The 24,655-nt window shown below is 35.7% G+C and overlaps 2 protein-coding genes and 1 pseudogene across 2 annotated transcripts; all 3 read left to right on the top strand.

Moving 5' to 3' along the window:
* The first annotated feature begins 585 nt into the window (after positions 1-585).
* LOC107435892 (germin-like protein subfamily 1 member 14) lies at positions 586-1,535 on the top strand. Its single transcript, XM_060812305.1, has 2 exons — positions 586-758; positions 890-1,535. The coding sequence occupies exons 1-2, from the start codon at positions 629-631 to the stop codon at positions 1,441-1,443; spliced, it is 684 nt and encodes a 227-aa protein (XP_060668288.1). The 5' UTR covers positions 586-628; the 3' UTR covers positions 1,444-1,535.
* A 1,684-nt stretch (positions 1,536-3,219) lies between these two features.
* LOC107404136 (germin-like protein subfamily 1 member 13) lies at positions 3,220-4,240 on the top strand. The gene is made up of 2 exons (XM_060812284.1): positions 3,220-3,378; positions 3,503-4,240. Exons 1-2 carry the CDS (start codon positions 3,249-3,251, stop codon positions 4,063-4,065), a joined length of 693 nt encoding a protein of 230 aa, XP_060668267.1. The 5' UTR covers positions 3,220-3,248; the 3' UTR covers positions 4,066-4,240.
* A 14,763-nt stretch (positions 4,241-19,003) lies between these two features.
* Positions 19,004-20,437, top strand: LOC107404140 (germin-like protein subfamily 1 member 14; annotated as a pseudogene).
* Positions 20,438-24,655: the final 4,218 nt, after the last annotated feature.

The following is a 24,655-nucleotide window of genomic DNA, read 5'->3' as shown; positions in this document are numbered from 1 at the left end:
AATATATATATGTATATATATAAATATATATTTTACTTGAATTGATCAAATCACGAACAATAGTATTGATAATTTTCAACTTAAAAAAGTCAGCGTTAATTAGCTAAAGAAGTTCAGTTCCTGAAGGGATAGCTCAACCATAATCGTTTGCTCATACAATGATCTGATTTCGAATTCTACCGCATTCCATATTCATAAAAGAAAAATGCTAAAGAAACCAATAGCACATTGACAACAGGGACTGCAAAAGAGCCCAATGGTTAAAATAAATTTTATATAGGAAAGGGCATTAATGAACTAAAGAGAAAAGGATACGTGTAAGACATGAGAAAAAAAAAAAAAAAAAAAAAACAAAGACCATGTCAAAAGTAAATGTTGTGGAGGAAATTAAATAAGTTTTACTTGTTCTTTTAGTGGTCAATGGAGAACTATTCTTCATTGGCTAATATAATATTAAATCAATAAACAGTGGATAAATTTTCAATTCTATTGAAACTATGCACAGACTAGTTCCTGACTCATATGACCTCTATAAATAGGCATGTTTCGTACCAAGATTTCTCGTTCCTCCCTTAGCATACAAAATTAAAAACATAGTAGAACATCCATAAAGACAAGTCTCTCTAAAATGCAAGGCGTTCATGTCCTTTTGCCTCTTCTAGTTTTGGGTTTGGCATCCTCTTTTGCCTCTGCCTCTGACCCAAGCCCTCTGCAGGACTTCTGTGTAGCAGTAAAAGACTCCGAAATTGAATCTGCTTGTATGTTTACCATTTTTATTTTGCTCCCCTGTATTTCTTCACTAACTTTTTATATTCTAAGATAACTATAAGTATATACCACGTGCTATAACATTTCAGAACTAATAAAATGTACTTTCTTTATGGAGCAGTGTTTGTGAATGGAAAGTTCTGCAAGAACCCAAAGGATGTTACTGCAAATGATTTCTTCTTTTCTGGGCTCGATAAGGCTAGAGACACATCAAACCGACTTGGCTCAAATGTTACTCAACTCAACGTTGACAAGATAGCAGGACTCAACACCTTGGGCATATCTCTGGCTCGTATCGACTACGCACCCTATGGTCTAAATCCACCCCACATTCACCCTCGGGGTACCGAAATCCTAGTCGTCGTAGAGGGTACACTGGAGGTTGGTTTTGCCACCTCCAACCAAGACGAAAACCGCCTCTTTACAAAAGTCCTAAACAAGGGAGATGTGTTTGTATTCCCAGTTGGTCTAATTCATTTCCAGTTCAACAGGGGACATAGCAATGCAGTTGCCTTTGCTGGTCTCAGCAGCCAAAATGCAGGAGTGATCACAATTGCTAACTCTGTATTTGGTTCAGATCCTCGCATTAATCCTGATGTGCTCACCAAGGCCTTCCAAGTTGACAAGAATATCATTGATTATCTCCAGAAGCAATTCTGGGTTGACAACAACTAGACTCTGTTTATATTATTATATGAAGCAGTCCATGAATTCATAAACTATTTATTATCTTATTTAACATTGTAATAATGATTGATAAATATGTTTCCCTATTGTTTGAATCAGATTCATTTCTAATAAAATAAATGGTGTTGTATACCATTCTCTAATTGCATTTTCGTTTTATTTACTTTCCAGCTCTGTCTCTCTATCTCTCTCATAGTTTAATTTTATTTAAATTTTCAAAGTTAACGTTTCCTTAAGTAACATAGTATATTGTCAGCACTGATTTTAGGGGTTAGGGCTCGCATGACCACATAGTTACTGTAATACCAGCTAATCAATAGCATTGGATGTTGTTGAGTATATTACAGTTTGCTGTAAACAATTAGGTAGTCTGTAGTCTCATGCTGATCATATTCCAATTAATCCGAACGACTAATCACCATCCACCAGAAAAGATATAGGCCTTACTTGACTATTCATGGGGAATACAAATTTTAGCATATAAAAATGCTAAAACTATGTTCCTGTTGATGCCCTTGATTTTTCGTTGTCTCTAATTACTTTCAGTGACAAATATATGATAAAAATATAACAACAATTTTTTTTTTCAAATAACTAGTGGTATTTAAAATTCAGTACGAGCTAAAGGTGCTTAGTAATTTTGATTAGCCTTTTTGGTACTTGGCAATTGAAATTAATACCAATTTTTATGTGAAACGTTCGGTCAGTATTAAAGTTTTATAGGACAACCCAAAAAAAGCATGATTACTTGTCAAATGTTCTCAAAGTAAAAAAGTTAATATGATTGCTATCAAATTCCATTTTCATTACATGTATAGTCTGAGGCTTATGCCAATTTTCTTTTCAATTTATATATTAAAGAAAATTATAAGAAATTCCAATTGAAACTCTGTTTTTCCAATTTTCTTAGTTTCTTGCTCGTAGTATTTTCCCCTTTTTTTTTTCCAGTTTTCTTAGTTCCTTGCAACTAATAGTACTTTCTGAATGACATATACAGATTAATTGGAGTAAATCCAACAAACACTTGACATCCAAAGCCATCGAATTTTTGAAACGTAAAAATCGAATGAAACATTTTAGACTAGTAGAATTTTTCTTCATTTCTAGAAGCTTTAATATAATAAATCATGTTAATAGATTAATTTAGGAAAACTAAGACACAATCGAAGGCATCTAAAATTTATCTAGCATTTTTAAGAAACCTCTCTGCCCCTGCCTCAAAAGATTAGGTTGTTTAGTTAAGCTCTAACTAGCCATGTAATAAATTCATTTGAAACAATGATCACAATTGCTGTCCATCAAGACTTTGTAAATATGTTTTATTCAATAACAAAATTTTCAACATATATATATATATATTATTTGTACTTGAATTGATCAAATCACGCACAACAGTGACAGTTTTCAACTTTAAAAAATCAGCGTTGATTAGCTAAAGAAAATTATAAATCTTCCAAGTGGGATCGGCCAATAAAATGGTTATTACTATAAAGAAAAATGATACGTGTAACACACTAGGAAAAACAAAAAAGAGAAAAAGACCATTTCCGTTTTAAATTTTACTTGTTCTTTTAGTGATTAATAAAGAATGATTCTTCATCGATTATTATATTATTAAATCAATACCCAGTGGATAAATTTTCAAGTCTCCTTTCTGTTTCCTTACTTCTTATACAAAATATGCGGAGACTAGTTCCTGACTCTGGCCTCTATAAATAGGGAATATTGCCCACCAAGATTTCTCATCCCTCTTTTGCATTAAGAAATTAAGACAGATTATCCATCAGACAAGCATGCAAGGCGTTCATTTTCTTTTATCTCTTCTGGTTTTGGGTTTGGCATCCTCTTTTGCCTCTGCTTACGACCCAAGCCCTCTGCAGGACTTCTGCGTTGCAGTCAAAGACTCTGAAATTAAATCTGCATGTATGTTTGCCTTTTTATTTTCCTTCCTTGTATTTCATCACAGACTTTTTATATCTTAGATAACCATATACTATACAATATTTCTGAACTGATTACAAAAGTACTTTCTTTATATATGGTGCAGTGTTCGTGAATGGAAAGTTCTGCAAGGACCCCAAGTATGTCACTGCCAATGATTTCTTCTTTTCGGGGCTTGACAAGCCAGGAAACACATCAAACCGAGTCGGCTCAAATGTAACTCAACTCAATGTTGATAAAATACCAGGACTCAACACTTTGGGCATATCCCTGGCTCGCATTGACTATGCACCATATGGCCTAAACCCTCCCCATACTCACCCTCGGGGCACCGAAATCCTAGTAGTCGTAGAGGGTACTGTGGAGGTTGGTTTTGTCACTTCCAACCAACAAGATGGGAGCAACAAACTCTTCACTAAAATCCTCAACAAGGGAGATGTGTTCGTTTTCCCAATTGGTCTCATTCATTTCCAGTTCAACAGGGGACATACCAATGCAGTCGCCTTCGCTGGTCTCAGCAGCCAAAATGCAGGAGTAATCACCATTGCTAACGCTGTGTTTGATTCAGATCCTCGTATTAATCCTGATGTGCTCACCAAGGCCTTCCAAGTTGACAAGAATATCATTGACTACCTCCAGAAGCAGTTCTGGGTTGACAACAATAATTAGACCCTAATTTATATTATATGAAGCAAACAATGAATTCATCTATATGAAAACTTTTACATTTTCATAAGGATTCGTATATTTTGTTTCCCTATTGTTGGATTCAGATTCATTTATAAAATAAATAGAATGTTGTTGTAAAATCTCTAATTGAACTTTTTTTAGTTCCAATTTGTTTAGCAAATTTGTTTGTCTTTGAAACAGAAACTCTGTTTTATCTTCTGTCTTTCTCTTTTTTATTTTATATATTTTTTTTATAGAAAAGTTTCCATCACTTGAAGGTTTTGAAAACTTTATTTGACGTAAAAATTAAAAAAAGCTAGGATTACAACACCATCACTCCATCATATTGAGAAGTTTCAACTCGAGCTTGAGAAATTGTTGGCCATGGAAAAAAAAATATTCTCATAAATTTGACAGTGTAACAGACATTTATACATCAATAAATAAAAACCAATAGAAAGGGATTGTAGAACAGGAAAAAAAATTACCTTTCTTCATTTTTTATTCAGCAGAGCGTATTTTTTTGTTCCATGTACTTAAAGATATTAAGGCGGGGAAGCAACTTAAAACAAAATAAAAAAAAGATGTTATAGAAGTTTTACATAAAAAACACTCAACAGAAAAACAGGGTATTAGCCACGATTAAAATGTCTTTTGTTGCTAAATACAAGTTAAGATAAGTCTCTCTAAAATCCAAGGTCCTCATGAACTTTTGTCTTTTGTCATCTTGGCTTTGCCTCTTCCTTTATCTCCGCCTATGATCCTGACCCTGTTCAGGACTTCTCTGTTGCATTAAATGACACCAAAACCCATGGTTGTACATATAAAACATTATATTATTGTGCATGCATTTCAATTTCTATTCTATGGTACTTGTTAAAATGTGTTTGATACTAATTACAAAAATTTGTGTGATGCAGTGTTTGTTAGTGGAAAGTTCTGCAAGAACCCAAAGGACGTCAGTGCTGATGATTTCTCCACTTTCGAGTTGACGAGGTTGGAAACATATTAAATCCACTTGGCTCAGCGGTAAACATAGCCAACGTCGACAAGATACCAGGACTTAACACTTTGGGTATATTTCTCGGATCAATTATGCACCATATGGTCTAAACCATCCACACACACACCCTGGCGCAACTGAAATCCTTTTAGTGGTAGTGGGAACATTAGAGGTTGGTTTTGTCACATCCAACCGAGATGAAAATTGACTTTTCACTAAAATCCTCCACAAAGGAGACGTGTTTGTATTCTCAGTCAGTCTCATTCATTTTTAGTTCAACAGGAGAGATTACAATGTTGTTGCTTTTGCTGCTCTTAGCCAGAAAAAACCTAGGAGTTATATTGTCAGAACCCATCCAAGATCCCTCACCGGAACCCTAGACAAATTCTAATCCCAGGGAAACCTTACCGGACTCTCTAATTTAAAATCCAGGAGAACCTCCCCTAAGGGTTATGATGTGATTCTGCCCGTGCCCACACATCCATCCATGTCTCGGAGGATATCCATACCTCGGAGGGCAACCATACCTCGGATACCTCGGAGGGCATCCATACGTCGGAGCACATCCACACCTCAGGGAGCATTTTTACCTCGGACAACATCAGTCCATCCATGTCTCGGACAACATTGGTGTCATCCATGTCTCGGACAACACCAGTTCCTTTGGACATCAACAACACATTTATACCTCGGACAATATTCCACCTCGGCTATCAACTATATTGGACATCTGATCTTGGATTTCGGACATCGGATGTAACTTAGCTCGGCCTGACACAACTTAGCTCGGATAGACATCAGTTAGCTCAGCCAGACACAAGATAGCTCGGACAGACATCAGTTAGCTCGGATAGGCCATAAGTTAGCTCGGACATCAGGCAGACATAAGTTAGCTCGGTTGAACACATAATTCAGCCTAGATGTCAAAGTCAACTCGTTACCTAATTTGTGATTGACTTTATTTCTTTTTGGGTTTTTATTTATTTATTGTCTGGACAAATAACTTTAGGAAGGTTTTTATTTTATTGTAAATTAATTAATTCCTAATTTAATATAAAGGAATTAATTAATCAAACTTAGATTAGGAAAGGAAGTATAGTTGCGGCCAACTAGGTTTCTTTATGTGTGTGGCCGGTTTTTCCTAGGGTTTTTAGGATTTATTTTGTTTCTTTCAAAGCCTATTTAAATGCTTATTTTTCAATAAGAATACAACTTTGATTTGATTAAGAAAATACTTGTGAGATTAATTATCTCTTTGTTCTTTGAGAACACCTAAAACACCATTGGAGAATTGGTTGTTTTAGCTTGACTTATCAATAGGTTTTCCATCCCCTATTGTGGCGTCTACATTATACCAAGGTTTCTAACCATAGGTTGGTTAGGGGTTGAGGTCAATTCCATTAGAACTTGAACTTAATTAAGATCCGGGCTAATATAATATGGGTTTAGGAGCAGGTCGTCCTAGGTTCGTATCATTTGGTATCAGAGCTAAATTTTGTTTAGGTTTGATCTATCTTTATTTGCTTTATTAGTTTTTGTGTTATTCTGCAATTTTAGCATTAGGTTAAGGTTGCTTCTATCATCATACATGTTCTACATTTTAAAAAAAAAAAAAAAATTCATTCCTAGTTGAATTAGGATTTCCTAGTTTTATCGTATTTTTGTTTCCTAGTTTGTTGGTTGTTTTTCATCATTGTTCTTTTAATTTTGGTTTTTGTTGATTTTTCTTTGCTGTTTTAGTCTAAAATATTTGCATTCATATATTCAAAAAAAAAAAAAAAAGAGTTTGCAGCAACATTTAAAAAAAAAAAAAAACTGCACATTTATGTTTATTTGGAGGTCACGGGTTTAGTGTTTGTTTTGGATTTGGAATTGCAATTTTGGTAATTATTCTTGCTACTGCAGTTGTTTATGTTCTATGAGTGAAAAAAAAAAGGAAAAAAAAAAAAGAGAAGAGGTAAAGCCGAATAAAAAAAAAGAAAAAGAAAAATATTTCGGTTTGTTGGAGTTTGATTTGTTGAAGCTGCTAGTTTTTTTTGTTACTTATTAAATATTTGAGTTGTTGGGGAATTATTTTTGCTACTAGATATTTGGATTTTGGGTGCTTAAATTATTTGGATTAAAATCAGTTAAAGGATTTGATACAAAACTTGAATTACAAAGAACAACAACCGACAATTATTCTATATTTTTTTGTTCAATCTGATTCTTGTTTGTATTTGAATTTCTTTTTCTGGAATTTTATTCTTGAACTCATAATCTACTACCATCTGGTGCAGTTTTCAAAAATTCCGACGTTTTCCCATTATTTTATGTGTTTTCTTGTCTAGAAAGCCGAAAAATTAGGATTTGTTGGATTCTTTCGGTATTGCCCACCTTTGCTTGCTGTTTGTTGATAAGTTTAATTAAAGCATACTAGTGATCTAATTTCTGTTTGTGGGTGTTTTAATTAGAACTTTGAGATAATTCATTGAGTGGAAAAAGGCAAGAGTGTTGAGCTTAAAGGAGGGTAAAAAGCCGAAACAAGTGTGCAAACACGAGTGTTGAGTCCTCATTTGAGTGAAACACGTAAGGGAGTGAAATTGTAAGGTCCTATTTTATTTCTATTGCATTATTATACTAACATGACAGAATCAAGAATGAGGAGAGGAGAGCCACCCTTGAGGATCAATGAGGAGTCCGTAGCATTCCATGGCGATGCCCAAGCTACCGGGAGTGGAGATCAAGTGGACATGAGAGCTGTTTTGAAGTCAATACAGCGGGTTAGTGCTCAAGTTGAGCATATGAATCAAATAATGGGAAGGCTAGAAGCCTCACAAGGAATGCCGAATACAAGAAATAGGCAAGAATTCCATGGAGGGCGAGGCCGAGGACGAGGAGGTCGTGAGAGACCGAGAGAGGAATTTGATGAGGAGCCATTCGGTGGAGACTTTGACGAAACTTTTGCAGTCCAAGATAGAGCTGGCCATGGAAGATATAGGAGGGAAGATACAGATGACGATTTGGGAAATATCAAGATCAACATCCCATGAAAAAGTGATCCCGAGGTGTATTTGGAGTGGGAAGAAAAGATGGAGATGATATTCGACTGCCATAATTATTCGGAGGGTAAGAAGGTGAAGTTGGCAGCAATGGAGTTTGGACATTATGCACTCCAATGGTGGACCAATGAGCAAAATACCTGAAGGAGAGTTGGTGATGACTTGATTACAACATGGCATCAAATGAAAGGAGCCATGAGGAAGCGGTTTGTGCCATCCCATTACCATAGGTTGCTGCATCAACGGCTTCAATCTTTGTCTCAATGAGGTAGGTCTGTGGAGGATTATTACAAAGAGATGGAGATGTTAATGATGAGACTGAATATGAATGAGGATAGGGAGGCAACAATGGTGAGATTTCTTGGAGGGTTAAACCGTGACATTGCCAACCAACTTGAGTTACAACAATACTTGGAATTGGAGGAGATGTTGCATGTAGCAATTAAGCTTGAGAACCAATTCAAGAGGAGGGGTGTTAGCACATGGTTTGGAGGAGTTTCTAGCAATGGAAGGACAAGTTCAAGTGGCTGGGAAAACAATTCCACCTATGAAAGCAAGCTGAAGCCGAAACTTGGTGAAGAAGCTACCAACCGGCTGAGGAAAGAATTTAAAATCGCATCTGTCCAAGCCATTAAAGGTGAGGTAAAATCTGAACCTAAACCTCAAAAGTCAAGAGAAATTATTTGTTTCAAGTGCCAAGGAAGAGGACATATATCCAGCCAATGCCCAAATAGAAGGATAATGGTAATTAGGGGTAATGGAGAGGTGGAATCCGAAAGTGAGGCTAGTGAGGCTGAAATTGAACAAGAAGATGAAGGACTTGATGAAGAGGCCGAACCATTAAACACATCAAATGTTGAGCTAAATTTGGTCTCGAGGAGGGTACTTGCTGTCTACAAGGAAGAAGAACAAATCCAGCGTGAGAACATCTTCCACACTCGTTGTGAAATACAAGGTAAAATTTGTAGCATGATTATAGATAGTGGGAGTTGTACTAATGTAATAAGTAACCTTGTAGTTGATAATTTGGGCTTAAAAACAATAAAACATCCTGAACCATATAGATTACAATGGCTTAATGATAGTGGTGAGATGAAAGTAAACAAACAAGCCAAAGTAAAATTTAATATAGGTAGATATGAGGATGTAGTTTTATGTGATATTATACCCATGATTGTTGGGCATATACTATTAGGTCGGCCATGGCAGTTTAATAAAGATGCTACTTATTTTGGTTGAGAAAATAGTATTGTTTTCAGGTTTAAAGGGAAGAAAATCAAGCTGGAGCCATTATCTCCTAAGGAGGTTTACAAAGACCAATTAAAAATGCAAGAAAGGAGAGAAGCCGAAAAGCTCAAGGAAAAAGAAAGTATGGTACCAACGGCTTCACCATCCTTTCAAGAAGGTGAGATTGAGGTTGCTGATCAAGGTAAGCTTTCTAAAACCCAAATTGAGTCGAAGAACCAAGAAAAAGCTGAGAGAGGGGTGAGAAAAGAGAGCAAACCCGAGAGCACCAAAAATCTGGAAATTTCCACCAATGAGAGCCAAACTGAGGAAAGATAAAGAAAAGAAAGAAAAGAGAGGAAAAACCAGAATTTTTATTTGAGTTTTAGGAATATTAATAAGGCTATTGAATGTACAAAACCCTTGCTGATCATGATTTATAAAGAAAATTATTTTAATGATCAAACTAACTTTGAAGAACTTGAATTGCCAAGTTCAATGATTTCTCTTTTAAAGGAATTTGGAGATGTCTTTCCAAATGAAAGTCCAAGTGGACTACCATCCAGTCAAGAGGAAAAATGTGAGCTTGCTGTCCAAGATAAGTCTTCTAATACTCAGGTTGTGTGGAGAGATTTTAATAAAACTAAGAGTGAGAAATTTGGTACAAAAGCCGAGAGTGAGGAAGGTGAGATGGCCATGAGTGAGAAAGGAAAAGGAAGACAAGAAAGGAAAAATATAAATTTTTATCTTAGCTTTGGTGATGTTAATAAAGTGATTATGAATAAGCAATCATTGCTAACCATGAATTTCAAAGATATTTATTTAAAGATGTCTTTATTGCTTAGAACTTTATCTGCATTGTTGAGAGCTTTACTTAGTGGCAATTTGAAAATTTGGAAAATATTCTTTGCTAACTTTAAAGAAAGTAATTTTTGCCATAATGAGCATGAATTTTTAGTCGTTGTTGTGATAGTGTTTGATCCAAGAGATTTGCACCTAAGAAAGGAAAGGTTTCCCGAGCAAGAGAAGTCCAAGCTTATGCAGCGTCGACATGGAAATTTGATTTGGTTTGATTTGCTGGGTGAGTATAATGTTTGTACTACATTTAATGTTGCTGACTTATCTCTTTTTGCTACAGGTGATGCTCTTGATTTAAGGACAAATCCTTTTCAAGAGGAGGGGAATGATGTGATTCTGCCCGCGCCCACACATCCATTCATGTCACGGAGGATATCCATACCTTGGAGGGCAACCATACCTCGGATACCTCGGAGGGCATCCATACGTCGGAGCACATCCACACCTCGGGGAGCATTTTTACCTCGGACAACATCAGTCCATCCATGTCTTGGATAACACTGGTGTCATCCGTGTCTTGGACAACACTAGTGTCATCCATGTCTCGGACAGCACCAGTTCCTTTGGACATCAACAACACATTTATACCTCGGACAACATTCCACCTCGGCTATCAACTATATCGGACATCTGATCTTGGACTTCGGATATCGGATGTAACTTAGCTCGGCCTGACACAACTTAGCTCGGATAGACATCAGTTAGCTCGGATAGACATCAGTTAGCTCGGATAGGCCATAAGTTAGCTCGGACATCAGGTAGACATTAGTTAGCTTGGTTGAAGACATAATTCAGCCTAGATGTCAAAGTCAACTCGTTACCTAATTTGTGATTGACTTTATTTCTTTTTGGGTTTTTATTTATTTATTGTATGGACAAATAACTTAAGGAAGGTTTTTATTTTATTGTAAATTAATTAATTCCTAATTTAATATAAAGGAATAAATTAATCAAACTTAGATTAGGAAAGCAAGTATAGTTGCGGTCAACTAGGTTTCTTTAGGTGTGTGGCCGGTTTTTCCTAGGGTTTTTAGGGTTTATTTTGTTTCTTTCAAAGCCTATTTAAAGGCTTATTTGTCAATAAGAATACAACTTTGATTTGATTAAGAAAATACTTGTGAGATTAATTATCTCTTTGTTCTTTGAGAACACCTAAAATACCATTAGAGAATTGGTTGTTTTAACTTGACTTATCAATAGGTTTTCCATCCCCTATTGTGGCGTCTACATTATACCAAGGTTTCTAACCACAAGTTGGTTAGGGGTTGAGGTCAATTCCATTAGAACTTGAACTTAATTAAGATCCGGGCTAATATAATACGGGTGTAGGAGCAGGTCGTCCTAGGTTCGTATCAGGTTAGTCTTACCACAATTTCTCTGCTCTGAAAATATACTCCTATATACACCACCTTATTCCTCCCACCTTACTACAATTTACTTCCATAAGTTTGCAGAACTTCAAATAAATGACAGGGAACTAGTGCATAATTAAATAGATAATCGTCCAAATAGTATATAGAACGTTATCAAATACAAGTGAATATGAAATTTAATACAATACAAGATAAAAAGAAATAATACAAGATAGAAATGAAAGGAAAAGCCTTTTGGACTTTCGACAACGAACCAAGACGTCGAGCTCGATCCCGGACGATCAACGTCGACTAACCTAGGCCTAAGGGAACGAAATTTAAAAACATGAGACGCTAATCATCTCAGTGAATGACCCAATCTACTATACAATAATAGTAATAATAGGATAAATAACTTAGTTAATTGATTAATAAGAATTAAGTAAATAAATAATAAGTAGTTAAAAATAATATTTTCTCTCAAAACCCTCACAATTCAGTCAGTTGGAAGAGTTGCCTTTTTAAAACGTTTCACAAAACCCAGCATTTTATGTGAAGTCCCTCATCGGTTGGAAAGGGGAACGAAACACTCCATATAAGTGGGTGTGGATACCTTTCCCTTGTGAGGCCTTTTAAAACCTTGATAGGTGGGTTGTAAGAGGATTCCCCAGGCCGAAAGAGGACAATATCATATGCGGGTGGTCTGGGCTGTCACAGATGGTATTAGAGCCAAACCCGGATCGGTGTGCCAGCGAGGATGCTAGGCCCCAAGGGGAGAGGATTGTGAAGTCCCTCATCAGTTGGAAAGGCGAACAAATCGGTTGGAAAGGGGAACGAAACACTCCATATAATTGGGTGTGGATACCTTTCCCTTGCGAAGCCTTTTAAAACCTTGAGAGCTGGGTTGTAAGAGGATTCCCTAGGCCCAAAGAGGGCAATATCGCATGCGGATGGTCTGGGCTGTCACATTTTATACCCCAAAAATCAAGGAATTATTAATTGAATAAATTACAAATAAAATATAATAAATTAAATAATACAAAAGTCGCAATAAAATTCATAAAATTATCCAGGAATTGTTTAAATAAATTCTTAAACCTCGTTTTAAAATAAATGGTAAGACTATAATAAAATCCAATTTAAAATAATATTTCCGAATATGATAAAATACAAATTAAAGCATCAACAGAATAATGATGAAACACAATTAAACACTTTTTAAAGGTAAATAAGATCTGAAAACACTGATTTGAAATGAATGGTAAAAATACAAATAAAATCCATTTTAATTCATCAAACCCATTAAAATAACAAAATCGTGGAAAAATACATTTTTAAATCATTAATCCGAATAAATGATAAAAACATAATTAAATACATTTTAATTTTAAATACTCTGTAAAACATTATTATTATGGAAATCGTATCGAGAAAACCATTTGATGCACTCACTATATACTAGTGATGCCAATGGTACCCAGTGTCCCAAGCACCGCCAGATAGGAGGTTAGAGAGAAAAACCGGCATACAGTAGGCGTCCCGACCATGGAGGGGCGGTCTACCCTCATCCGATGGCAACCACAGGATAACCCCATAATCACCTATATGCTACTCACACCCACCTACGCACTCACCACATCCACCTACACGCTAATCATATCCATATATACAGAACACTAGTATGTCTATGGTGCATCTAAAAAAAAAAAAAAAAAAATCATAAAATCAGTATATTTTTTTTTCAAATCTCAAACTCTCATAAATACGACCGGATTTATTCCATCCAATTAAACCCATAAATTTTCCACAATTCCTTTATAAATCATCCTCATAAATCCATCGCAGAAATTTCATCAATTTCAAATCCTTCAATGAAATTAACAATAATTTAAAATAAATATTCCTTCAATACCTCAAAATTCAAAATGTAATTAAATTCCACAATTCATCAATATATAAATACATTTTTATTAAACACAAATAAATTCACAATTTCTTTAAAATTGAATTTCATAAAAATAAAATCTCCATAATTTGTCAAAATCAAATTATGCTTTAATACACATACATTTGAATTATTTGAATTGTACCATCAAAATTCCAAATATAATTTTACTAAACAATTAACACATAAAATATCATATTTTCAAATAATAAATTATCACAAAATACATATAATTAAACACCCAAAATTAAGTTTGAAGGTGGGTCACTCACCTCAAGCATGCAATCCAACCAAGATCTTCCATAGGATCAGTTCTACAACTCACACGTGCTCCTCGAATAACAATATTACACAGGATCAAGTAAATTAATATTTTATCCGAATAAATAATACCCGATATCTGGGGAAGCTAACACAAACGGTATCCAAAATTCGCAAATGAGATGTCTATGGAAAGCTAATGAAACGAGGATCACATTACCGACCTCTGTTGGACTCAACTCGATTGGAGGTGTCCAGAAAGTGGACGGAAGGTTTCGATCGAACTTCAACTTGTCATATGTAACAGTCCAGACCACCCGCATGAGATATTGTCCGCTTTGGGCCCAGCCCGCACGGTTTTGCTCTGCGACCCCGTTACACTGTGGGTCCACAAAACACGTCTCAAGGGAAAGGTATCCACACCACCTTATAAGGCGTGCTTCGTTCCCCTTTCCAACCGATGTGGGATGTTACAATCCTCCCCCCTTGGGGCCCAGCGTCCTCGCTGGCACACCGATCCGGGTACTGGCTCTGATACCACTGTAACAGCCTAGACCACCCGCATGAGATATTGAGCCCAACTGTCAGGACCCGTCCAAAATTCCTCCCCGGAACCCTAGATAAGCCCTGATCCCAGGGAAATACCACCGAACCTTCCAACGGAAAATCCGGCAGCACCTCTCCTAAGGGTAGGACTTACCAAAATTTTCCTGCACAGAAAACACACTCCAATAATATCTCCTTATTCTTCCCACCTTACTACAAGTTGATTCCATAAATTTACAACATTCCAAATGAATAACAGTAATCCAGTACATAATTAATACATAAATGTCTGAGACAGTATACAGAGCTTCATGAAATACTATTAAGCATAGAATACAACAAGGATGAAAGAAATATTACAATTGAAATAAATGAAGACAAAGGTACTTCTCGAACTAAGACAGCGACGGAGATTAGGTTCGCCCCGGAAGAACGTCTACCACCTCTTGCACCTAAGGGAATAGAGTTTAAAAACGGGAGATGCTAATCATCTCAGTGAGTGACCCTATCTACTGAACACTTTTAATATTTATAATATAACAAATAAAGGAATTTAATTAATACCAACAATTAAATAGATAAATAAATAACAAACAATTGAAAGTAATAATTTCTCTCAAAACCCTCACTATTCACTCCATTGGAACCCTCTCCCCTTGATCTACAAAACCCCCCAAAAATCTCAGCCATCGGCCACCGGACGCGCCCCCGGCAGCGACGGTTGTCGATGACCGAGATGGCTCGCCGAAAAATCACTATTCCGGCGAGTACCCAGTTGCACCGCCAGTCCCTCTCCACTAATTCCGACCCCCTGAACCCAGATCCGGTGTCCTTTTCCTCCAATTCGCGATGGTTTGGGAGAATTGAAAAGTTGAATCCCGAAAGCTTTCCGGCGAGATTCCGGCCACCTTAGGTCCGATCTCCGGGAAGTGAGACCGGATTTGTAATCCTCGTCACTCAAGCTTCGATTCGGTATATTACTCATCAATTTTGGTTGTCGTTTGTGTTCGCTCCCCGGGTACCCATTTGGGTGTTACCCGATTAAAATATTAATATATTTGGTTTGGTGTATTGTGGATGTTTTAGGAGCACGTGTGGGTAGTGGAGTTGATCCTGCGGAGGATCTTGACTGATATACGTGCTTAAGGTGAGTGACCCACATTTAAAACTATTTTGGGGGTGTTTAATTATATTTATTTGGTGTTAAATTGATATCTGGAATTAGGCTCATGTGGTGGAAATTTAATTATAATTTTGGAAAAATATTATTTTATAAGTACGTATATGTTTATTGATGCTAAACGGAATTTTGGGTTATTAAAAAATTTCCGATTTTTATTATCGTGATTTAATTGTATTTATTACACATGAGCAAGGTATTTTCGTAAATTAATTGTGTCTGGATTTTTATATTATTTTTTGGGCATAATTGGTTTAAATATTTTAAGGAAAATATTTGTTTAAATTGATGGTTTCAAATTTTATAATTATGCCCGTGTAATATTATTTGATGGACTTTGTGATACGAGAAAAATTATTTGTATATTGTTATTGATGGTTTCGTACCGAAAATGTTAAAGGAAAATGTGGGATGGTGAATTTGAAACTGGTATATTTCCCACGGTGATTTTTGGAAAATCGGTACGGTAATAAAAAATTTAATAATTGGTTTTAGACGCACTCATACAGTATTGGTATTCTGGCTATATATGTGGATTAGCGCGCAAGTTATTATGTCTCCCGTGAGTTGCCATTGGACCGAAGGTAGGCAAGTTTGATATTGGCCATAGCCGCCCCCCTCCGTGGCCGGGATGACGGTTTCAGCAGCGGCGCTGTCGGGACGCCGAAGCGCCGTATGCAAGTTTCTCTCTTTAACCTCCCCGCTAGTCAGTGCTCGAGACGCTGGGTATTGGAGGGCATCACTGGTATATGGTGTAGTGCGTCAAGTATAAATTTTCGGATAGAAATTTCAAACCCCAAAGTGTTCAAAAATTATTTATTATATTTTATTACATTTTATTTATACTTGGGGTATTTATCTATTGTTTATTAAATTAATTGATCCCTTGGTTTTCGGGAAATAAGGATAATCGGGTTTTGTGAAAATGTTTGGATTGTAACATCCCACATCGGTTGGAAAGGGGAACGAAGCACGTCTTATAAGGTGGTGTGGATACCTTTCCCTTGAGACGCGTTTTGTGGACCCATAGTGTAACGGGGTCGCAGAGCAAAACCGTGCGGGCTGGGCCCAAAGTGGACAATATCTCATGTGGGTGGTCTGGGCTGTTACATCATATCTCCCAAACAGCAAGGAATTGAGTTGAATGGACCTAAAAATCAAGCTCACGAGGTCCAAAATAGGGGCAAAAGAGTTTGAAATCGGACCGGGTTCGCCGGAAAACAGCGAAATTGCCGGAGAATCAAAATGGGCCGCCGCCTGCTTCATCCGGCGATCTGGGCACATCGCCGGTTGACCGATTGCCAAACTTGGTAGCTGAGCTCGCCGATGAATGGGCTTCACCGGTGGCTGGCGCGTGTGGTTGGAAATGGTGCAGACCGAGAGAGAGAGAGATTGACGGAAAGAGGAAATGAAGAGCGAAGAAGAAGAAGGAAGAAGAAGCCCGTGGGGGCATTTTCCCACGTGGGGGAAAAGAAAAAAAAACGAAAAAGAAAATAAATATATATATATATATATAAAATAATATTAAAATAATACAGTTTTAAAAAAAACTTTGCAGAGTCATAACTAGTAAACCACATATCCGTTTTGGGCGTGCCATGAGTCTATAAACTCGTATAAATGAGTACTTCACAACCATGCATGGGTCAAAGCTCAACTTTGCATGAACAAAAAGTCAACTTTGGCATCCCTTGGACAGTTCGGACCTCAACTTGTTTTGCTCATAACTTTCAAACTGTAGCTCCATTTTCGATGTGCTACTAGTCTATGGACTCGGATCTATGCATACTTTGCAACGATACCCCAGTCAAAGAGAAATTCCATCTAGAACAAAAAGTCAAATTTTGATCCCTCTCGATCAACGTGGAAAAAATTCCAATGTTGTTCAGCACGGGATGTTACATATATGGTCAGTGGCTTTAGGCTCACATTACCACAAAATTACTGCTGTAGTAGAAAATGAAAGAAACTTGTGTTGTTGAGTATTTTACACTTTGCATTGGACTATTCCTCCGGTGTCTCATTTTGATTGTATTCCAATTTATTACGAACAACTATCCACCAGAAAAGATAAAGGCCCTGCTTGACCATTCATGGGGGAAGTACTACTCCAAATTAACTTACCATATATATATATGCCTCTGAATTTCAGTTCAATAATTACTTTCAGTGACAAAAATATGATAAAGATGTAGCAATGAAAAAGTTTTATCAAATAATCTGTGGCATAATATATAATTCAATATAAACGAAATGATTATCAAGAATGATACGTGTGATTTGACAGTTTACACTAAGGTATTGGGTCATTTAGATTGATCTTTTGATACTTGGTAATTCAAATTAGCACCTATATCTTCAAATTTTATATGAAAAGTTGAGTCAATATCAAAGTTTTATAGGACAACCCAGAAAAGCATGAATGGCAGGTTCTCTTAAAGTAAAAATTTAATCTGATTACTTGTAAAATCCTACTTTCATTATATGTATAATTTGATGCACATGCCAATTTACATTTCAAATTTGGATTAAAGAAAATTGTAAAAAATTCTAATTGAACTCTGCGCTTTTTTTTTCTTTTTTCTTTTTTTTAGTTCCTTGCAATTGATAGTACTTTAATTCTGAATGTCATACAGATTATTTGGAGTAAACGTACAGTTTTCTGCTTGTTCCAACCAAAGGCATAAAATATTTGTAACATAAAAAATGAAAATAAACATCTAGACAAGTGGAATTTTTCTTTATTTCCAGAAGCATTAATAAAATAAATCATGTTATTAGATTACTTCTGGCAAATTAAGACACAATCAAAGGCATTTTAATTTTATCTAGCATTAATAGAAACCTCTCCGGCCCCAAAAGATTAGGTTGTTAAGTTTGCTTTAACCATGTAATTAATTTCTAGGAAGCAATATTATAATTGCCGTCCATCAAGACAGTTTATAAATATGTTTCATTTAATATAACCAAAATTTTGAAACTACATTTGTTGAATCATACTTGAATTGATCAAATCACGCACAATAGTGACAATTTTCAACTTAAAAAAAAACAAATAATAATAAAATCAATGTTAATTGGCTAAATAAAATTATGTCGCACTTACACATGGGGCTTCATGGGAGACAAATTAATAAAACTTAACGTTTACTGAGAACAACATATTAATGGTTGAAATAAATCTTATATAAGAAAGGGCTTGAATGAACTGAAGAGAGAAGGATACCTGCAAGACATCAGAAATAAAATAAATAAATAAAAAAGTAAAATAAAATAAAAAAGACCATTTCCACATTAAAAGTAAACGTTGTAGAGGAAATTAAATAAGTTCTTACTTGTTCTTTTAGTGCTTAATGAAGAAAGATTCTTTACATTGATTACTATAATATAATATGTAAAAGACTAGTTCCTGACTCCAAGCCTCTATAAATAGGAAGGTTTGCAACCAAGATTTCTCATCCCTCACTTGCATATATACAACAAGAAAGTTTGTAAAACATCGATCAGACAAGTCTCTCTATGATTAAGATGAAAGGCATTTGTATCGTTTTGTCTCTTGTTGTTTTGGGTTTGGCATCCTCTATTGCCTCTGCCTCTGACCCCAGTCCTCTGTAGGACTTCTGTGTAGCAGTCAAAGACTCTGAAATTGAATCTGCTTGTATGTTTACCCTTTATTTTCCTTCTCCTGTATTTCTACACTAACTTTTTTTATATCCTAAGATAACTAGATATACTATAATTGAAACAGCCCAGACCACCCACATGAGATATTGTCCTTTTTGGGCCTGGGGAATCCTCTTACAACTCAGTCTTCAAGGTTTTAAAAGGCCTCTCAAGGGAAAGGTATCCACACCCACATATATGGAGTGTTTTGTTCCCCTTTCCAACAGATGTGGCACTTCACAATCCTCCCCCCTTGGGGCCCAGCGTCCTTGCTGGCACACCGATTCGGGTACTGGCTGTGATACCATCTGTAACAGCCCAGACCACCCATATGAGATATTGTCCTCTTTGGGCCTAGGGAATCCTCTTACAACCCAGCCCTCAAGGTTTTAAAAGGCCTTTTAAGGGAAAGGTATCCACACCCACTTATATGGAGTGTTTTGTTCTCCTTTCCAACCGACGTGGGACTTCACAATCCTCCCCCCTTGGAGCCCAGTGTCCTCGCTGGCACATCGATCCAGGTACTGGCTCTGATACCATCTGTAATAGCCCAGACCACCCGCATGAGATATTGTCCTCTTTGGACTTGGGGAATCCTCCTACAACTTAGCCTTCAAGGTTTTAAAAGGTCTCTCAAGGGAAAGGTATCCACACCCACTTATATGGAGTATTTAGTTTCCCTTTCCAACCGATGTCAGACTTCACAATAATACTATGATAAAGTATTTTCTTTATGGAGCAGTGTTTGTGAATGGAAAGTTCTGCAAGAACCCAAAGGATGTCACTGCCAATGATTTCTTCTTTCAGGGGCTCGATAAGCCTAGGGACACATCAAACCCACTTGGTTCAAATGTAACTCAACTCAACGTTGATAAAATAGCAGGACTCAACACTTTGGGCATATCCCTGGCTCGTATCGACTATGCACCACATGGTCTAAACCCTCCCCACATTCACCCTCACAGCACTGAAATCCTCGTAGTCGTACAGGGTACACTGGAGGTTGGTTTTGTCACCTCCAACCAGGACAAGAACCGCCTCTTTTCTAAAGTCCTGAACAAGGGAGATGTGTTTGTATTCCCAGTTGGTCTCATTCATTTCTAGTTCAACAAGGGATATACCAATGCAGTTGCCTTTGCCGGTCTCAGCAGCCAAAATGCAACAGTAATCACCATTGCTAACGCTGTGTTTGATTCAGATCCTCGTATTAATCCTAATGTGCTCACCAAGGCCTTCCAAGTTGATAAGAATGTCATTGAAAATCTCCAGAAGCAGTTTTGGGTTGACAACAATAATTAGACCCTAATTTATATTATATGAAGCAGCCAATGAATTCATAATTTATATGTAAACTTCTACATTTTAATAAGGATCCGTATATTTGTTTCCCTATTGAATAAATAACAAATGGTATTGAATATAAAAAAAAGAAATAAATTAATCTACCTGTCGCTATTAAATTTCTTCGTGCAGAATTTTTATGGTTGGACGTCTGTTTTAAGGAAAGAAAACGATACAAATGGAGAACAGTACAAGTAAATGTACCTTTAGCGATGAAATTTTTACTGACAAAAAAAAATATAGTCACCAAAGAAACATTTACCGACAAATAAAACATTTCTTGGCAAAAACTATACTTTTGGTGACGAAAAATTAAAATTGTCGGAATATGCTATATTTTTACCATGATAAAACAGTTTTGCCGGTATTGGACTAGCTTTTACAGATGATTTCTTATTTTTATGTGCAAAAATATAGCTATTTACCGATGAAAATTAAAATTCATCGGCAATAGAAAAAAATTTTCCCCCTAACCGATCCCGCCTCACAATCCCACCAGTCCTAACTTGGAAAAATAAATTAAAACACATTAATGAGGCTATCTAAACCATTATTTTTCTCTCCATCTCCGTTGCTTCTCCTTTCTTTTTTTTTTTTTCCTTTTTGTCAAAATCATTTTCCACCGTAAACCCACTTTCTTCTGTTGAAACCTAGGTTGAATTAAATCGGCTGGTCTCTGCTCTCCAAAGGTTGAAGCAAACCCATTTTCTTCTTTGAATTTCACTTTGAATCTCTTCGAATGTCTCTTTGATGTTCTGATCGTCGGTGATGGAGTAAGTTCTGGGAAGACGACAGAGATAGCGTCTTAGGCGGTTGCTGTTGTAACTTCGATCGTTGAAGGTAAGTGTTCTCCTGGCAAGTTTTTTTTTTTAAATTTTTATTTATATATGTATATATATATATGCACATTTAATTTTGGGTTTCTATAGCTATGTTTCTCATAACGATTATCTGTTTGGTTTAGCAGGAAATGGAGGAAAACTAGTAAGTATTATGCCCCCTTTTTTATAGCTTTTTGTATTTGAATGCTGTTCTTTCTTTCATTTTCTTATAAATCAAACAGAGAACTATGAATTTTTTTAATAAAAAGGGAGGGAGGGATGGGAAGGGGGATTTATCGTGTCTTTTGGTTGGAATCATGCGTGGGTTTGAACAGGGATTGAATCATGGAGAAGATCTCATTTTTTGCATTTTTTTTTTTAAAGGGAGAGGGGGGGAATTTGGGGTTTTCTGAAGCGGTGGTTCATAAATTTCTTGTTTTGGGTTTTTTTTTTTTTTTTGGGTGATTTCTTGGAGGGTCTTCGCTTGTGGTGGATAAGTGAAGGGTTCTCTCCCTTGGGGGTTCTATCCGAAGAGTGTTGAGATGCCTTGGTGTAGGCTTTTGTCATAGTCTAGGCAGGTTAGTTTTGCTTATTTTTATTTGATCAATTTCAATGTCTGGGTTTTTCATTTTCTTGCTTGAGCCAAGTGTTTTCCTGTGGTTGCAGAATACAAATATTGATATTTCAGCACCCAATTTTACTAATGGTTCACACAAAAGCTGCAATTCAGATTCTAAGTTCATGGTTCTGCATTGATGAGTGATGACTTGCTTTCTTTTCTTATTTATTGCATAATTGTATGGTGTTCTTTGATCATAAATTGTATTTCTAGGGGCAGGAAATTTTAGAAGGATTTGAATAACCAATTTTATATCATAGTTTGTATAGCAATTTGGTTCTGGATTGGGCATAAAGAAAGAAACTAGAGTGTAGGTGGAGCTTGGTAGTTGCCTTTATCTTGTTACAAACTTCATATTATTATTTCTTGTAAGCTATTGTTAATGTCGGCCTTTTCATACTTTTACTTTCTCATTTATTTTTGTTATGGCCTTAATTACTGTATTCATCTCCCATGTTGTATATCAATAATATGTGGTCTTATTTTCCACCTTATATTACAATGAAAATACAAAAATTGTGATGATTCCAGCTTCTTTATACACCTGAAACATAAAGAACATGCAAAGTATACGTCAGAACTTACTACCGTGAACCTGCGTATTTTGCTTTCTGGTCCTACAGGTTCGTGTTTGATTTACAATTTAAGTTCTGATAGTATATCTGTTATGCATTGTGTATTGGAAGTCAATATTTCTATTTGAATGACTTTGCAGGGTCAGAGATATATCAGGAAATGTGAATGAATTCATAAAAATATGTGAATGTTTTTAAAATGTTCATGGGGTAGAATTTAATTATCTAGAGAATTGCTTAATTTTTATTTTTATTTTTCTTGATGAATTTCTTCTTTTGGTGAATTTGAGAATATCTTAGTTGATGAATAGGTAATTGAATGGTTGAAAATTTGGTTGTGAAGCGCACGTGTGTGTGTGTGTATATATAAATATTAATTTTATTTATTTAATTATACATGGGCATCTAAAAGCGTTATATGTATAGGGAACTCAGAGTAAAATAGCAAGAATCTTAGGGAATATGAAAAAGAAACAAAAAAAAAGATATGATAGAGAAGAAAATTAACAATCACAAAAAAGGAAAGAGGAAAAGAAAAATGCAGAAGAATTTATAAGATTGTCGAAAGTAGGTGTGAGATTTGATAAACCTATACCTGATGGGGTTGATCTTGGTGGTCTATGTGATGTAGGTCATGGATTCTTCTATAATGGTACATTTCATAAACCTTGTAAACTATTGCTTTCTGTCATTTTTTTTTCCCCTCTCTTTTTGTCTGTTTACCGTGTCTTTTTTTGCTCCCAGATACTAAGGTTCTCTGTCTTTATCCTCTTTGTCTAGTTACTGATATTGTTTGATATATTGACTTTATTCAAAATACCTGTACATGTAGATGGTCAAATGATATATAGCTTCTACAATATCAGCTTCAGTAGCCATTTTTCATGAAGAGCTAGTTGAATCCAAAGTGAAATAGCATGAAGAAGCTTTGTTTCAATCCAAAATATATTAAAACCTGTTTTATTTCCTTTTGTGTTGCTGAAACTTCTTGTAGTTTTAAGCCGAACTTTTTGGGATGCAAACTCTCGCTTGTTTGAATTGGCTTTTTGAGTTGAATCTGTTTGATCATTAGATATTTGTAGTATTCTAGCTGAAAGTAATGTTGCTAAAAAATAGGCAAGAACAGACAAAATGCCACTTGTTTTAGGCTAATCTTTTGATGAGTTGGCACTAATGCAATGGTCTATTTGTCCTACTGATTGATCACTCACATGCCCTTGCTAGATTAATCCAGCTTAAGTGAAAATTCCATAGTCTATTACTTAATTTATTACTTCCCTATAAACTCTATTATTTTAAAGTTTTACACAATTACATATATTTATAGAAACAACCTTTCATAGAGAGGAAATCAATATTTTATATATATGTATATATATATATATGTTTTTATGTGTTTATAAGTCTTTACTGACGAAATTAATACTTTGTCGCTAAAATCATCTTTGCCGATAAAATATACTTCGTCACTATATTTACTGACGCAATATACTCCGTCGCTAAAAGATTTGCCAACAAATAATTTCGTCACTAGTTATATTTTCACAAGTTTTCCATATGCTCTATTTTGTCACCAAAATCTTATATCGATGATTTTAGATTCGTTAGGAATAATTTTTTGCTAGAAAACTAAATTTTTGTCGGCAAAAGATCTATCCGGCAAAAATTAAAAATTTGTCGGTAAATACAATTGCAGACGAGGCATAGGCGATGAAATTGCTAATGAATTTATTTTCGTCGGTAAAACATTTACCGACGAATTTTATATTTTTGCCGACAATTTTCTTTTGTCGATAAAAGCTAAATTTCTTGTAGTGGAAGAAGAGAATCCAGTCTAATTTTCCTTCCTCTACACCGCGCGAGCCTTTCCTTGAAGTTACTGTACACGTTGACCACTGGCTGATGCAATATATATATATACAAATTTTTCACTGCTCATATAGATAGACAATGTTTATATATATAATATGCATAAAACAAACCAACATACTAATTTATACAAACAATTAATCTAGATAGCCATCTACATACAATTTCTCTCTTTATTTTGGGCCTTCTCCAAATGGCCAATCTTTGTATGTTCATCGTCTTACTATTGGGGATCACAAGCGACTGTTGTAGTGTTGCTTTTGAAAATGGACCTAGTAGTGTAGTAGGATCA

This window comes from Ziziphus jujuba, chromosome 10, assembly GCF_031755915.1.
Source record: "Ziziphus jujuba cultivar Dongzao chromosome 10, ASM3175591v1".
In the NCBI taxonomy this organism is placed as follows: Eukaryota; Viridiplantae; Streptophyta; class Magnoliopsida; order Rosales; family Rhamnaceae; genus Ziziphus; species Ziziphus jujuba.
Note: the sequence above shows the minus strand (reverse complement) of the source record. Positions and strands in the feature narration are given on the sequence as shown.